Raw genomic sequence first — 17,879 nt, 5'->3', positions numbered from 1 at the left:
CGTGTATATTAAGACAAGTTTAGTATATATTTGTATAAAATTTCGTAGAAATCTATCGAGCTGAATACGAGATATTTAGGGTTAAAGTTTGGTTTCGTTTTACAGAATGAAAACTTTAACTTCAAATATCTCGTAAACTACTCAATAGATTTTCTTTATATTTTACGTGTATATTAAGACAAGTTTAGTACATAATTGTATAAAATTTTGTAGAAATCTATCGAGCAGAATACGAGATATTTAGTGTTAAAATTTGCTCTCTTTTAACGGAATGAAAACTTTAACTTGAAATATCTCGTAAACTACTCAATAGATTTTATTTATATTTTACGTGTATATGACGACAAGTTTAGTATATAATTGTTTAAAATTTCGTAGAAATCTATCGAGCAGAATACGAGATATTTAGGGTTAAAGTTTGCTTTCGTTTTACAGAATGAAAACTTTAACTTCAAATATCTCAAAAACTACTCGATAGATTTTCCTTTTATTTTACGTGTATATGAAGACAAGTTTAGTATATAATTTTATAAAAGGCTAATAAAAAAGAGTTACGCCCTAAATGGTACTTCAACAATTGGTGTTTAATCAGTTCTTATACTTAAGTTTTAAAACTGTTCTTCTTAAATTCTTCTTGACTAATTTGATCAAGGACGGGCGAAGATTTCAGAGTATTTATTAATAACCGTTTAAAAGGGGGCTTTATTTACGTGGGGCAAACTCTCCTCCTAATTATATAAACTATCGAGACTCTAAAAAAACCGTATCTACCGTATGTAAAATTTAAAGACAATTCATTCATTAAGATGATTTTGTAGGACGATAATTTCAATGATTGCAGAACTTCCTCTTAGTAGGTGTAAGTGCATGATAGCACTTTAGAGTCCTTTAGGGAAGCTTTAACCATTTCTTCGTGTTGAATTTTAGCAAAATCGAATTGAGCGTTGTAGAAAGATTAGTAACAATAGTGTTAGAGAGGACCTGACCGGCATGGGGTAAACTCCTCTACTAAAGATACTTAGATCGAAACCTATAAAAAGTGCAAAATTACTTCACTTTTTGAACCAAATAACACTTCATTGAAGATAACAGGTTCACAAAACAATAATTTTAAATGATTGCAAAACTTCCTCTTAGTAGGTGTAAGAGCATTACGTCGCTTTAATGTTACGTAAGGGAGCCCGAACCCTTTCATTCTGCCAAATTTTATTAAAATCGGGCTAAGATTTACAGAGTCACTAGTAATAATAATTTTGGAGGGGGCCTCACATACATGGGGCTAACTCCTCTCCCATTCGATGTACAGCGTCGAGACCCCCAAAAGGCAGAACAAGAACATTTTCTGAAAATGCCGTATTTGATCATTTTCAGCAATGTATTTCTGGAAATCTACTTAATCTGGGTTGTTGCAAAAAAAATACAGTCATAAAGGAGGATTTGTCCTATATTTTAAAGAAAATTTGGGAATTTTATCTTTTATAGAAAAAGAGAAAAAAATTGTCAAAGTTGGATGTTTTTCAACGTTACGCTTTTTCGTGCAGTTTTTGACGATCAACCCTTATACAACTGTCCTACCGGACAGTTTTAATAAAAAAAAAAAAAGAATCAGTATCGACTGTCACTAAAAAATGATTTTTTCTTCGATTTATCTAGAAATTACAGGGTTGAAGAAAGTTGGTACCACTGGGGATTGTTCAGCAGACATTACTTTTTTTTACTCAAAACATTTATCTGGGATTTATTTTTATTTTTTTTAAGAGCACTTTCAGAACTGTGTAATCAACTGAAAAATTGTTAACCTCAAACTTAATATCTATCCTCAGCCGAATTTATGCGGCCTACAATTTTATGTTTAGCTTTCAAGAAAACCTTTTTTAAATTAGAGCATTGTGTAGTAAGTAAAAGGTCTTTTAAGAGCTTTAAATGAAATTTCTAAATGTGACAATGGATGGAAGCTAATTATTTTATTTTTATTTTTGTTTAGGATTACGAATGGAGGTAACGGCACCTGTGAGCTAGCATCGGCCAAACCAAAAGCGGAAACCATGATGGATTTTGACTATGATCTTTTCTACAAAAATCCAAAATGTTTAAATAAAACTTGTAAGTTTTTATTTATTTCGTATAAATAGTTTTTTGCTTTTTATCGAAAATGATCTGTTATTAAACATTTTCAGCAATAATTAGGAAATATCGATATAAAAACTAATAAAGCACTTGCAACGATGTTATGTGATGCTCTATTCCAGAGGTGTGTCCAAAGTTTAGCATTTTTTGGCCCAACGAATGCGCTTTTAAAATGTGGAGGACCATTCCTCGTTGAATAAATATTTATTTTGACAAATTACTTTCAGAATACGAAGTATTTGGTAAAAATTGCATTCATCAAATTTACCTTTAAAAAAAAAAAATAGAATAAATCTCTGAAACTTGGCTTGGTACCCTCCAATATTTTACATTTTAGCAAAATTATCAGTGTTTCCTAAGTTATTTTCAGAACTGATCAACTTATCTCCAAACTAATGCAAAATTAGTTACAACACTATTAAAATTTAACTAAAATCCACGGCTAGATCTATTTTAGTAATTATTTCCTGTCTCTATTTTAAAGCCATTTAAAAAAGAAGTAAAAAGTACTTTTACAAAACCAAATAATACCTTTCCGCCCCCCCCCCAAGTTAGTTTAAAAAAAAAAAAAAAAGTAGTAAATAGTATTAAAGGAAATCGATTTGTTAACAATTGCCACATTACACTGCATTACCAAATTGTATGGCCCCCTCCGCATGAAATTCAATGTCACACTTGTCAATAAATCTTTTTTTTTTTTTTTTTACGAAATATACATTGAATTCTATGATTTTTCTATTTCTGTTTTTAATATTTTCAATATAATATTATTGTAAATTATTTACGTGTGTTCCCCCCGATAACGCATTGTAGATTCAATTTCACAAAGCGATACTAAGATATTAATAAAGTGGTCCCATGTGTTAGTATTGGTATTTCTTTTTCAAATTTCTCTTAAGTGCTAAGTATTGTATCGAGTCAAATTTTCCAAATTCAGTTTTCACCGGAAGTAGCTATTTGAGGCCCCCCTCGGTCCCAAAAAAATAATCCTCTAAAGCCAAACTCAGATCTTTTTTTTTTTTTTGGATGAGCACCCCATGAGATCGCACATGCGTTCCAAATCTTCCAATTTCCTTTTTTCCCTTTATTTTCTTGATTTTCTCATAAATTTTCGTATATTTTTATTTTTTATTTCCATACATTTTCAGGAGAAAGCTCTAAACTATAAATTTTTCGTTTTAGGATTGTTCTATGGAAGGAGGGTGTGGACAGAAGGTTCCTCTTGTAGTGCTCTTTCAGTGTAACTTAGGGCCAATTGGAATGTCTAGTTCCCAAGAGAATCGTTAGCTTTCACAGCTTTTATACTTGGCAGGAGCTGATAATAAGAAAAATCTGATGAAAAAATAATTGCCATTTCAGTCGTGATACATTTATTCCGCCGAGTTTTCGACCTAGGGACTAGGTCTCATCTTCAGGGCTAGTTTACAAAGTAATATTTTTACATTACAGGGTTGGTGCGTCTTCTGTCTTGTCTGTTCATGGACTGAGTGTGATCGGTATGTGTAATGCAAAAAAATACACCAACCCTGTAATGTAAAAATATTACTTTGTAAACTAGCTCCTGAGGATGACCTAGTATCACGACTGAATCCTATTGAAATTATGAATCAGTCACCAAAAATAATGAACAACAAGAAAAATTGTTTATCGGTCACGGGAATAGCTCCAGATTCCCTTTTTTTTTTTGAAAATCCCTTACGGGGGTCCTTGATTTACGGGTATCACTGCTTAAACCACAGATCTAATTGAGCCCTTCATTTATGAAACTACTCTTCCTGCAGCATCCTATAAGCCATGAAGCTTTCTTCCATGTTCCCTAGGGTAGTAGTGCTAAGTTGAGCAGCAGCAGGCATCCAACAAAACAATACCTCCCAGGGCGAGCGAGAAGCTGGCAGTTGGAAATAATCACTCCCTTTGGCCAACACGTCCCCTTTCTTCTCTCTTGCCCCTAAGGAGGGCACAATCTTCTCCGTCCGTGATTGTAAAGGGAATCAATTAGTCAATTCGAAAACATCATTCAAGGAAGGAAAATTCATCCTAGGTCCACTACTTTGGAATTGTGAATTTTTTCTTGTGAGTTCAATTTTTAAAAAATCAAAATCAAGGCACACCATTTGCCAGAAAGTGCTATACACACCGAAATGTACCGTGTACCCTGATATGTGCAGCGTTCACCGGTTTCGAAATTGTGCTCTAAACTTTACACTCATTTCTCACTCAAACAATTTTCAGTTTTGTAAATTTTTAAGTTTGAAAAATTGTATTAAACGAATTACGTAAATTAACAGAATCTTGAAGCAAGAAAGAGGGTGATTCTTTTAAGCAAGACATTAGTCTGCCATCTGTTGGCTAATACTTGTAACTACAACCGTATTTTAGTAATAGCTGCTAGATTTCTTAGTAGACTAATATTGGTGATTAAACATTTTAATTACAAAAAAATGGCCTTCATATTTGTTACTAATACTAATACTTATGCCCAATTACAACTTTGCTTTTAGTACAATAACAACTACAACATAGACGCGAAAATTAAATCCGGTGTGAGAACACTCACACGACTTCCTCTTACTTTCAAGGTCATTACAAATTTTCTCCAAACATACTAAATTCTTACCAGCATTATAAAGTTGATAATAAAAAAAATTACACCTTCTCAAGTGACCTCTACTATTTAATATCCAGAGCAACAACGTCATCATTTTTAACCTTAACTTGTGTTCCAACGAAAGTCTGGACGATTTGTCAGACCAACAATTAAGTCAATTTGTCCTATCTATTGTTTGGGATTGTTTTCATCAGTTCCTAAAAAGAGGGTCCGTCGCTCACTTTTGTCAAGATATGGGGGTGTGGGCAAGTTAATAAAAGGAAAGAAGTCGCAAATAACTTTTTGCCTTCAAAGGTGCCTCCTTTGGCTCACGCTTGCTTCAGGTTAGCCAGGAGGTTATCAACTGCTCTCTGTATCTGAGGAGGGCACCTTTGAAGGCACAGTACATGCTGCACAAGTTGAGTAAAGTGCATTATTTGATGAATCAAGGAATAAGTTTGATCCTTTACATGAAAGATATTGATCACTTAAATATGTGGCAGGAGGTTTCCAATGTTTTTGATAATTAAACGCAACTCTCCAAAAATTACCAAATAATTATTAAACCTTCTTGTTTGTAACAGATGTAAAATTAATTTTTAGCCATTCTGTGTATGCTTGAGAACATCTATAGCTCTTAACATTTAATTTTTCTTAGAAAAATCACTCGGAAAATGACTTATTTCCCCGATATTAAGAAAAAATTCTAGCTTCACTGCTTTGGCAATATTTTTAGTAGAAAGAGGATGAAAAAAATACATAAAAATGACCTATCGCATGCTCTTCTTTCTCTTTGATAACAAGTTAAAAAATTGAAATATAATTAATAAATAGCAGATTTTTGAAATGGCCTAGTATCTTTAATTTTGAAGATATCGAATTACGGTTTCCGGTTTCTTTCATAACTTTTTATACTCTTTAAAACTGTGTTCATGAAAATGAAGGTCAACTGCGAACCCTTTACTTTTGGTCGCTGGCGTCAGCCGCGTATGTGGGCAGGAATCTAAAATCAAGTCACATATTCTGAAACTAGAGGTGACGGGCAACAAATTTTTCCTCTACCATTTTTTTTTCGCTCAGATTAACCGTTTAAAGCATGAAATGCATTTGAGCCGTCTGAAAATGAATATGGGATCTGGTGGAGAATAACTATTCTGGTTAAAGACAAATGCGAACAGGAGTTCATCTGGAGAACTCTTAAAAGCTAATGGAAGAAAGACTTGCTAAGCTGAGACCCGACAGGGCCCCAATAATGGTTTAAGGTTCTCATTGGGTCTAGTGACCTGGGTTCATTGTTCCTTCAGGAAATGCAAGAGTACGATGGAAGCTCCACTATCGTCGTGAGGTTCCACTGGAGGATCCTCAGACTGACGCAATATTTAGCCTCTTTTTTACTCTTCCTTTATATTAATCCAAAAGCTTTCCAGCTGATTTTCAAACGAATAATTAAACAAAAAATAAAAACTAATCACTTCCTTTAATAAGCCTGGCCATTCATTATCCATACATCTATTTATACTCCCATTCATTCAACTGTACAACCCGTGTACTTTAACTTATCAATGAGAATTATCGTCAGCAAGATAAAAAAAGGTTGTGTACTTGTTATTTCGATAAGGGATTTTTTTTTTGTGATTTTGGTAGTATTGTTACTGGTGAAGGTTACAATCATTGGGAAGGTTACACTCATACTTGTGTCTTAATGTTTTTATTTCTTCCAAGTAGTCAACAAACTGGAATTCCGGTTGTTTATGTTAATTATAATTGTAATTGATGCAGAATCAGGAAGTAGGTTTATTCTATAATCGATATTTTTGATTAATATTTGTCTGTTATTCTAATTTTTATTAATTATTTTTTTGTTACAAATGTAAGTAAAACTATTGTGATAGTTGTAAACTTTCGTAATAGTGATTTCGAAAAACTTTCATTTTAAGTTTTTTTTTTTTTTTGTTAAACGGAAGTGACATTCCTCTATTCGTTGCTCAGATTACGATGTTTTTGTTCAGGGATTTAGGGAAAGGAATTACCTTAGTGGTTAGTGCACTGGACGGACACCTCTTCATACCACACTGCGACTGAGATAGATCTATCCAGGCCCTTCACTCACAAGACCACTAGATCCTAGCCCTCCTAGGTGAAGAAACCATTCTCCCAGAAAGGGTGGCTGGCAAATGGTAATCAGGAAGATCACCAATCTCTCTGTTCTAAGGTACGCTTCTCCTCAAGTACCCCCGAAAGCATTCTGAAGAATGCTGAAGACTTATACGCAACAGCCTTGTCTTATTGCTGCAATTCGTAATATTTCTTGGCTTTGACTGGAAAGAAAATTGTCAAAACGGCCTATTGGGTACTTTGGTTTGTCTAATTTGATGCAAAACGAAGCAATGTTTACTGTTTCCACTAATTATCTAATAGATAACTAACGGTGATACAACGGAAGGTGCTACACGCGACGGACCGAATTGGAGAATTAGGAAAAATCAGGAATTGCACACTCTCTTCACGGATCCTGATATAGTAAAAGTGATAAAGCTTGGTAGACTGCGATTGGCAGGACACATAGCTAGGATGAGTGAAGATGAGATTCCTAAGAATGTGCTGGAAGGAAACATGCAAGGATCCAGGAGGGTGGGCAGGCCAAAGCTGCGCTGGGAGGATAGTGTGGCAAAGGATGCTGCATCTATGTTAGGATTCCGAACCTGGAGGGCGGCTGCGCAGCAAAGAGACGCCTGGCGGGCACGTCTTGAGGAGGCCAAGACTCTGCATGAGTTGTAGCGCCAGTTAAGAAAGAAGAAGAAGAAGAAGAAAGAAACGGTGATACAGTTCGCCCAATTACATCAAGGCAGTACATGATCCCTAGTCAAAAAAAATGGAAGAATTGAAACGTTTCCATTGACCGGCAGCAAGAGAAAGTAACGTTGCATGATTCATACAGCAAGGATTTCTACCAAATGGGCTACTACCCTCGCGTGGGGTAATGCTCGCGCGCGTCCTAGAACACGTCCTTGGCATAATGCATTGCAGGAAAAGCACAAGCAATTTAACCTATACACTCTGCTTTCTGATCTAGATAGCTGCGTGTGTGTGGTCCAGGAAGTGGGTCATCACCACTGGATTGCTAATTTGAATATCCTGCAATGTTTGTTTGTTAACCTCATTTTATTTCAATTATATTTGTTTTGTTTTTTCATTTTAATATAGCTGCTAACCATTGTTCGTTTGTCTAGTTTAATGACTTTTCCAATTTCTTCGTTAGTGATTGAGAGTTTCGATTAAAAATGTAATAAGATGGAAAGCACGTGTTTTCTCAGATCTTAATCAACAAATTAAGGATTTTGTTTTTCTTCTCAAGACAGAGTTGCCCTAAAATAGATCATGGGCGGATGTTCGGTTCTCCCTTCAGAAAGTTTACTGTGAGAATGTGATTGCTGGCAAGTCTTGAGTATCTACATGTTAGGGCCACCCTGAGGAGATGGACCAGACTCAAAATTATGCTCCTCCCATAAAAATTGATCTTACAGCCCCCATATTTATGAAGCAACCGATCTGAGTTCTCTCCCTCATGCCAACTCATCTCTCCTCTCTCTCTAAATATAGTCATAAAATAAGTATACTAAATTAAAGAAAGAGAATTTTAAGAAGGGTATAATATTCCGCTCCAAGCTTGAGGAGTAAATGGGATAAACTCCATAATTCACTCCAATGCTTCTTAGATCTTCTAAAGATGACTTTCCCAAATTAAGGGAACTAGTCTATTCCCTGGGGGGGGGGGGGATCTGGTTAGAGAGGAGAGCGGGTAATCACTTTCTGATTTCCTGTTCTCTTCTCTCCGTGACGTCACTCCCCGTCGAATATATTCCTAAGATAGTACCCTAAATGAAAGAATTTGGAAGGTTTTTAAAGAGGGTAAATCCCCTCCATGCCATTTTAATAGCCACTTCGACTCTCTTAAGAATGCTGCAGTATTGTAGCTTTCAAAAGCCAAGCCACGTAGACTGTTATAGCAGTGGTGGGCTGAAAAGCCTCAGGTCGGTAGAGGAAAAAGTTTATTACTAAGCACAAGTTTTTCCTAAGTTGGTTTTCACAGTATTTATTTTATTTACTTATTTTTTTTTTTCAGGCGGGGCTTTACGTCCAACAACCAAATTAAGTGTCGTGGACGGAGGCGACTAGCAAACACTGTGCTATAAATTTCTCATATTTACCAATAAATAAAATCCAAGGCCTAAGACCAGGAATCGAACCCAGATACCACAATACATATTAGCTTTTCACAGTATTAATACTCCCAACTAGGCTAAAAGGCGTCAATCAGATGATCTTAGAGCATTCACTTGCTTTGTGCCTGACAACAGTATAGCCTGCAAAAAATAATAATAATAATAATAAATGGCACTAAACACATTATTATTTCCTGTCAGGGTGAAAGGTTAGCTCTTTGACTTACACTGACTGCAAAGACAAAAGATCAATTTCTAAGAACCATTTCATCCTTACGCAGAATGGATATTCCCAATGAAAACCTCATAATAGAGAAAGTCTGAGTGACCTCCATTAATTGCTCATTCAAGAAGATAAGAACGAGTAAAATGATTCGGTATTCATCCATTATGAATACCTAATGCTGGTAGGGAATGGACTAAAATACCTAGAGGTTAACAGTCATTAAATGACCTTTAACAAAAAAATAAACAAACTAATTGTTTGTTAACTGATTTGAAAAGAAGCAAATTAGCAATGAAAGAAAAAAGAAATAAACAAATTTACATAAACTGTTAATTAGAAATTAGTAAGTACATAGAAAGAGAGAGGGGATTAGAAGATTGCCAAATAAAGATAAAACTTTGAAGTTAAAATGAAGACAGGTAAAAAAAAAAATAAAAGAAGACGTCAAGTGATAAAGTTGTTGAAATTATTACCGTGGCATAGATGAATAGTGCCGATACAGCCGGATGTTCCGATTGTGTCGGAAATTAGCCGCTAGATCTGCTAATTAAAGATCTATCCTTTCCTTCACCCCCCCCCTCCAAGCATTATATTTAATTTGATACCATTTTTCCAGAAGATTTTCTGGAAAAACTACCACAACGAATTATTATAAAACGTGGAACTCTTTTTTTTTCTTTTATTTGTACTTCATTCTGCGCGTTGTTGGCGCTGTAAGTAACAGGATTGTAAACAAACCTAATTCAGTATTAGTAACTGAACAGCTGTAAATAACAATTAGTAGAGAAGTTACCCTCCAAGTGGTCACATTTCGAACTATTTTATTTAGTCACTCTCTTCACTTTAAAGGAGGATCACGAGGCCATTAGTCTTTAAGACGTCTTATTGGGGGTTGTTAGGAAGAGGAGTTATAGAAGGGAGATTTTTGAGACTGGGGGATTTACGTATTGGTTGAAGTGGTTGACTGTCCAGTATCGAGTTTTTTTTTTTGGCGATCTGGTGTAATTAAAGGAATGATAAGATTTATAGTCCGATCTGGAGACGTTCAAAGAAGTTTGTTCACTGTGGATTGAAGTATTTTGGATTGTAGAGATTGAATTCTTTTGGAGTAAGTCAAAAATGGAAGTTTACATTTGTGTTTTTATTGTCAAGAAACGGTTAAAATCTATCGCCAAAGAGGTCTGTCTGTTTAGTGCTCTAGTTTGGTTAGATTCTAAGAAAGTCTTCGGTCAAAGTTTAAGCCCAACTCATGAAGGTAGATAATATTATCTAATTCTAATCATAGGTCAAGGAAGCCTTGCATATTGGGTACATTAACATGATGTGATGGTTGCTTTTATTTGATTATAAAACAAATTTATCCTAATTCGATTAGATTACACTACGTGTTTTAAAATCTTCAATTATTATTATTTTTGTTCTTTGCGTCACAAATAAGAATTTTTGCAGTCAGAGGACCTCCCAAAACGTGAATTTCTGGTGGAAAATTAATATTGAAAACCAGATCACGAATAGATAACTTTAACTTAAATATCTCGACAAATATTTGGGATATTGAAACGGGGTTAACGCCATTTTTCACAATTTTTTATGTAGTTTTCATAATCATTGTCAAAACTAGTGGTCCTGATGAAATCTTAATCAGGTTTTTGGCCGTAACTTCGCCAAAAATAAAGATGCAGCATCGGGGATGGAAAATTTGAAAACTAGACAAAAAAAAAACATATAGTTTACTTCGTGGGTTTTTTTCGAAATTCCGCTTTCCTAAAAAGTTATTAGCGATTGGTGCGTTTTAAATGGATCACCCTGTACAATGTTGAAGTTTACTATTTTTTCTAGTAAAAATGCTGCGTTTCAAGAAAAATTAATTACAAATCATGTGATTGCCAGCCGAAGTACCCTCAATGCACAACTGAAATCGTAAAAATATTCTCACTATGTGTGTTGGTATTGTTTCTCAGACTGTCTATTACCGAACAGTGAGCTGCCCACAGGAGCACTTGCGGCTCCTAGAAAGAGAAAAAAATCTAAGAACACTTGCCTTAGCAGCTCTTCAAGAAGCTGTAGTTTCCCCCCCCCCACCCAAATTATTTTTATGGAAATATCACAAAGGAAATTGCTATCCAAATAAAAAGAAAAAGAAGAAAAATGCATATCGTAAACTTTTTCAAATGATTTCCATCAGTGCAATTAATAATAATAACAAAAAAAAACATAATTTTCCTTCAATTACACCGGGAATACAATGAAAATAGTCATATGAATTGAATTCCCTGTGTGACGCAAGGCCAGGCAGTTATTCCTTCCACATGATGTCACCTGAATGTTGTCTTGGAACAATAATAAGGTTTAATTGAAGTAAGGATGTAGATATTAAAATTACGACAGTTTATTTAATTTTTATGACAATAGAAGGAGATGTTTTATATAAATATATTGCATTGAATAAAAAACCTAGTCTGGTGTGTAAGATGTGTAGAAGTGTGAGTGAACGTAATGAAGGTAGGGTAGACAGGGGAGAGAGGGGGTTGTGAAGTATCCAAGGAGAATAAACATTCATCGTTTTGAAGTTTGGTCCATACTGGCGCACTTAGTGCAGTTCCACATTTTGTGAATGCCTCAATCAAATTCTCCATGTTTATATATTTCCGACGGAAGTAAAGAGCAAATTTTAGTGATAGTGATGTGATTTATCTTTATTTAAAAAATATATATATATTGCTAATTAACAATGATAATAATCAAATCACTTTTATATTATCGATTTTTAATGTTCACTCTAACAGTTGGCAACATTTTGAAATGTCCTGGTGTTATTATTGTTGAAGAAGCGCCTAGTGAGTATTATTACGATATGTGTAAAATTTCTTCATTGCTCGTATCACTTTTTGGCTTTGTATCGATAAGGTAAAAGTTATTTCTTTGTTCATGACGTATTTCCGATTAAACTATTCCGGAAGGAATTGTTGTAAAAGTGCACGTTTTAAGTTTAAGGATTTACTTTTTAACACCAATTTTCCTAAAAAGAAATTTCATATAATTATTTCGGTAGGTACAGTTAAATGCAGTCATAGGCTAATTTTGAACTTATTTGGCCCGCAACTATATACAATATGTTTAACTAAAATGGATTATTTAACACAAATAAAACTTTAGCCTAAAGCGCAGAATAAATTAATGTAATACTAGATCCTATTCATACAGTCAGTTCTTCAAATAAATTTGGGAATACAAAGGCATGATTATACTTTGCGATTAGCAAGTGCTTGGATTTTAATTTGTACTTCGAAAATCGGAAGTAAAGCGCGTAAGTCCTAGTAAGTTTTTTAAAAATAATTCAGGTGACTCGTTTCACAGGTGCCCATTAGGGTTCCCCATCATGATAGTCTTTCAAATATTTATTTTAGCCTAATTATTTTTGATTATACTAATAAATTACTTTTTTTTTTTAAATGATTTAAGGCGCGTCAACATCTGAGGTTATTGGCGCCCGGGGAGCTTTTTTCAGTGCACTGCTCGCCTCCGGACAGTGTTGTCTCGTTACACTGTCCTTCACCGGGCAGTGAGCTGTAAGAAGCTCCCCTAGGAAGAGAAAATCTAAGGGTCAGCAGCTGGATTCGAACCCCGGGACCTCCGCGTGGGAATCCAAATACGCTAACCGCATAGCTAATCCCTTCCCTAATAAATTACTAATATTATAATAAGTTTACCATTAACTTATTCTATATCAACTACAATAGTATGTTAAATCTGTTAGATTTTTAGAAGCGGGATGGGACTCCATGCCACACGTCCACCGCAGCTACAATAGGCTTATTGTGCCTTCCCCCTTTGGATGTAGTTGATGAAACCTCCCCTTCTAAGAAGGTTGAGGACTTTCCCTACCAGTTCTTTCTGCGCTACAATCTCCTCTGGTCTGAAGGTACCAAAGATATTGTAGCGCGCAGCCGTTCGACGATTAACAAGTGAGAGGCCTTTTCCGCTCCTCTTCCTGACACAATCTGCACAACGGTTCCAAGCTGATAAGCCCCCCCACCTTGTACAGGTGCTTTCTGTATCTGCCAGGCCGATCTGTGTGTAGGCCAGAAACCAGAGTAATCTTAAAAACTAAGGTTAAATCTGTTGAACGCCTTCTAAAACCAGTGAAATTATTACATTAATTTCGCACATTACCGTCACTTTGGGAGCGAGAAAGTTTTCTCCAATAACTGAGCCAAAGATGTTATCAGTGTAGTCTCTTACAAATTGTGCTAAATATTTAAAACAGAGAAGTTACCTATGACGCTTGTAATTGGTTGGTTTTTGTTCTGCCACTTTTTTTTTTCTAGTTCAGACTTTGAACTGTTTACTGTTCTTTAACATTGTTATTGCTCTTCGGGAAACAAATAATTGAGAACCTTGCTTCCACTTAGAGCGGCTAGATTTGAAGAAGAAATTTCTAACAATGATTGATGTGCATTCTCTGTTTTGTATAGAAAAATAATTGTGAGTTTTTGTAAAAGACCAATAATAATGTCAGTAAGGGAACATTTTGAAACCTCGATTCATTAAAACTAGGTTGACCTCTTTTTTCAACTAACTTTTGTTTTTTATCTAAATGAAAATGGAGAATTTCCAATAGAAGGACGTATAATTTAATCGGTGCTGATCATTTTGTTATGAAGAACAGTCTATAAAAGCGGCCTTAATAGTCGTCAGTGTGTATGTATAAAAGCCAAGGTTGGCATTATGTATGTATGAGTTTCCATTATTCCTGAAAACTGTTCTCCAGATTTACAGTAACAATAAATTTTATAATTACAGGAAAATATTAATTTTCTTTCCAAAATCATCATTTTTCTTTGATTAGAACGTTTTGTTGTTTATATTACGCGTATATAACTTAGTTAGAGGAACTATTGCGGACATATCATACTTCCAATAAGGACTTCCTTACCGGAAATATTGGATTTTGAGGTGCTTTTAAGTTTTGTCTACGTACTGAGTTGAAGTAAATATCCCCTGGTGGGGTTCGAACTTTTTTGTTCTGTTAAGATTCCCTACTAGGGAGGATGATAAACGTTGGGTCCGCGTCTGGAGTGATATTGTTTGACTACCTCTTCCTGTTGAAAAAGAGAAAGTTTAGTTTCCATGCAGATTCGTTCATCCAAGACAGAAAAAAAATTCTCTGGTTTTTGTTTTTAAGATGTGAGCTCGTAATTTTATATTAACTTTGGGATCAACATATTGGAAATCAGGTGTCCCAAATTCCTCAAATAGGTAATTTCATTTTTCTGCAACCATGTAGGAATGTTCTCATTACTCAATTAAAATCAGCTGTGTAATGCCCAACTTTACCTCACTAGTGGGGAAAAATTCCCGTTGGTATCACTTTCCTCACTGGTGAGTGAAAAAACTTTATTGTGCTTCCTTGATATAAGAAGTTTTGTTATTTGTGCTATCCTTGAGGCCGCCCTAGCTGAATCTGAATCTCATCTAATCTATCTTTCATTTTGTTTCAGCTTGTTTCCGCCGATTAGCTACTGGGAGAAGTTTAATTGACAGATATGTGCGGAAAACTCTGCTATGCGATTCGCTTAGAAGCTGTGAGGAAGCCTGCGCCCAAGAGGTAGAATTTAATTGTGAAGGATTCAACTTTAGGTAAATTAATTTTTTGGGGGCGGTAAAAAAACGTTAAGTTTTATTCATTTCCATTTAAATATTACATAATTATTACAATTTTCAGATACGACAGATCCGGCTATGAACAAAGCAAGTGTCAATTAACCGATGTTCCAAGTGTAAAATTAAGTGTAACATCAGATTTCAACGCCGACCGTGACTTTGATTTCTATGAAAAAGATCGTGATGCGCCCAGAAATTGTTTTTTCCCATTTTTGGAATTTCGTCCTTGGACAGGTTATGGGCGGCCAGGTTATGGCCAGCCAGGTTATGACCACGATCATCATGGTGGTGAATTTCATCCAAACCATATACCACATCGTAAACCACCTCCGCCGCCGCCACCACCACCACCTAGAGGCGATGGCGGGTTTCATCATCATCATCACTATTATCAGCCGGACAATAGGCCATCATACTATCCATCTGGTCATCCGCATGACGACCGACTACCAGGACGTCCTGGAATTGGCGGGCCAGGAGGAGGAGGAAGCGGTGGAAGGCCTCCCGGCAGTGCAGCACCATATCCACCGCCAGGGTCCACCGCAGTCGGCCATTACGATCACCGGCAACAAGAACATGGAGGAAACATTGGAGCGGGACCTCCGCCGCCAACCTGGCAGTGGGACTACTATCCGTACAGATATGGCGACCGAGGAGGATATGAGTATGGCATAGGTGGAGGGCAACCCGCTTACGGGCTTGGGAGCGGCTGGGGCTTGCCAGATGGTAAATCATTTGACCATGCAAGGCAAGGCGATGAAGTGTGGCTTTATTGTGTAGTCTTATCTTGGGAAAACATCAACAAATTGATACAAGTGAACTGGCACTCTTCAAAGAAAACCGTTTTAATGTCTGGGGAAATCGTGGAAAAGTGATCAGAAGATCACTAACTTTTGATTTAAAAAGTCTTGGACAGTTTCTTTTTCCAAAATCTAGAAAAACGTTTGAAATCCATCTCGTTGCGTAGACTTTCTGATTGAGAATACCCAAACGAAATGTAAATTTGATCTCGTTAATTGTTTTAAACTTAATTGTGTCCAATTTTCCACGTTGAGCTGTTTTGTGGTTCCCTGCATCTGAGGATGTGTATGAAATGAGCTCAAGCTCAACATAACGATGTAGTAAAAGAAAATTAAAAAGTACCATACACGTCACATCGCCTTACCTTTTTAAATGGCTTTTGGATTTTGCTTATAGTTATTTATTTAATAAAATGACTGATAAGATTATGAAATATTTGGAAATGACCCAATTTCATAATCTCCATCTTGCACATTTTTTTTTTTTAGCAAACAATTTGGTGAATGATTATTTATGTTTTTGTTTTCGTTAATTTGATGATTTATTTATGTTAACGACTAATTAATAATAAAAAACAAAGATTATTCTTTTAATTAAAAATTTATAAACCATTTTCTGTCTTATATCAATTATTTTTACAGAATGTTTTGTAAGAAGTAGAACTGGGTTTCGATTAGATCGACCAATTGTGATCGTCTCCACGACGGTGCCCAGTATGTATGAATGTGAATATCGATGTGTCAATGAACGGAAGTTCACTTGTAACGTGTTTAGTTTTAGGTAAGTATTTCTATAGTTTTAACTCTTAAGATAAAAATTGTAAAAAACTTTGCTGCATTGGATTGCTGTATCGATTGGTAGAAACGCCAACTTTGAAAGTAGTGCCAGGGGAGATCTTTTACAAAAAAATAAAAAAAACTTTTTTTCGTTGCAGGTATTCGCTAAGTCCTACAGTACCAGGAGATAACTGCCATTTAGGAGAAAGATCTTACCGAAGTTTGGATATCTATACAGATATAATTCCTGATCGTGACTATGATATCTATGAAAGAAATCCGAACAGAAAAGAAGGCTGCCAGCCGAAACGGTATTGGGGAAGTGGTAAATATTTCTTCAGGTTTCTATAAGAATATATTTAATAAACGAAGTAATAACTGTTGAAAGTATGAGGTAACCAAGTGGATAAATGTTAGTACAAAGAAGAAACTTATTTTGGGCCAAAAACCTAGATCTAGAAGCGGTTCCCTCTGAAGTTTCTCTCAGGATAGCTTGCTAGTTGAGACGGGTCTCATCCGATAAAGCAAATGATTAGAGGCATTAGGGTGGAAACTACCTCAATCAATTCTCAATCGCCAAAGTGATGAGATCCCGCTTTTTTCTTAAAAAGAAAGCTGTGGGAATAAGATTACAGTGCCAAGTGGGCCCAAAATTTTGGTACGCAGAACTGGAACTGTGGGATAATCCAAAAGCAGAGTTAAGGCGCTAAATTGATGCTTATTTAACCAGTTAAGCGGTGGAATTTGGTTTTTAAAAAACCTTTCCACAGTGTGCGGAATTAAAATCACGACAATGACCTGTATACACGTGTCGAAGGCAAAGGCAAAACAACCAAAAGTTTTGGCAACGTCATAATAGTCACTGCAAGCGACTTTTTCTGCAATCTCTGTGGGGGGGGGCTTGAGATTACCGGAGCATTCTGTGCTCATTCAAAAATCTTGCACCGCTTCACGTATGCATTGCCGCCTAGTTAACTAAGGACGCAAGAGCTTTTTTACAAGGAAAAAAAGAGCTTTTTGAATTCTGTGCAAAATGAAATCATGCTTGTGCTGGAGGTCTGAGCCTCTATCTAAGAGGTAAAAACGGGCATTGCACAAGGGTTTAGAGTTTCTATTTGTGCGCGTAATTCCCCAATCTCTAATGCGGAGACCAAACATATACCAACCCATCGCAGTTCCATTGGAAAGATAAAGGGAAACATCCCCACCAAATAAATTGTATTTTATTAAAATTTCGAATTTTTATACTCGTAGTTATTGGCAATTGTATATTTTTCACAACGAGTATACAAGTCGAACACACCGTAATAGAGATTTGGTTTGACGTGTCAATACACGTCCAAACACGCTTAACTAGTTAATCGAGGCTTAATAATTTAAATAATAAGGAAGTATTGTTTGGCCAATGTAAGGTTAGTTTAAGCTCTATGAAAGGTAACTGGTTACTTTTTCAATAATATTGTAAGGAACGAATA

At 35.7% G+C, this 17,879-nt stretch overlaps 1 protein-coding gene across 10 annotated transcripts in view; it reads left to right on the top strand.

Moving 5' to 3' along the window:
* LOC141455206 (uncharacterized) overlaps positions 1 to 17,879 on the top strand; it is a 78,192-nt gene that overhangs the window by 53,804 nt on the left and 6,509 nt on the right. For 9 of the 10 annotated variants that reach the window (XM_074130090.1, XM_074130085.1, XM_074130084.1 and 6 more), the window contains 5 exons: positions 1,985 to 2,103; positions 14,665 to 14,803; positions 14,889 to 15,553; positions 16,270 to 16,408; positions 16,563 to 16,729. In XM_074130090.1, coding sequence (XP_073986191.1) covers positions 1,985 to 2,103; positions 14,665 to 14,803; positions 14,889 to 15,553; positions 16,270 to 16,408; positions 16,563 to 16,729 — 1,229 coding nt within the window. Of the gene's footprint in view, positions 1 to 1,984; positions 2,104 to 11,646; positions 12,001 to 14,664; positions 14,804 to 14,888; positions 15,554 to 16,269; positions 16,409 to 16,562; positions 16,730 to 17,879 lie in introns of those variants that run through there. The other variant, XM_074130093.1, reaches the window with a different exon arrangement.

Source organism: Rhodnius prolixus, unplaced genomic scaffold, assembly GCF_049639745.1.
Source record: "Rhodnius prolixus isolate KJV_2025 unplaced genomic scaffold, Rpr scaffold_33, whole genome shotgun sequence".
Classification (NCBI taxonomy): domain Eukaryota; kingdom Metazoa; phylum Arthropoda; class Insecta; order Hemiptera; family Reduviidae; genus Rhodnius; species Rhodnius prolixus.
Note: the sequence above shows the minus strand (reverse complement) of the source record. Positions and strands in the feature narration are given on the sequence as shown.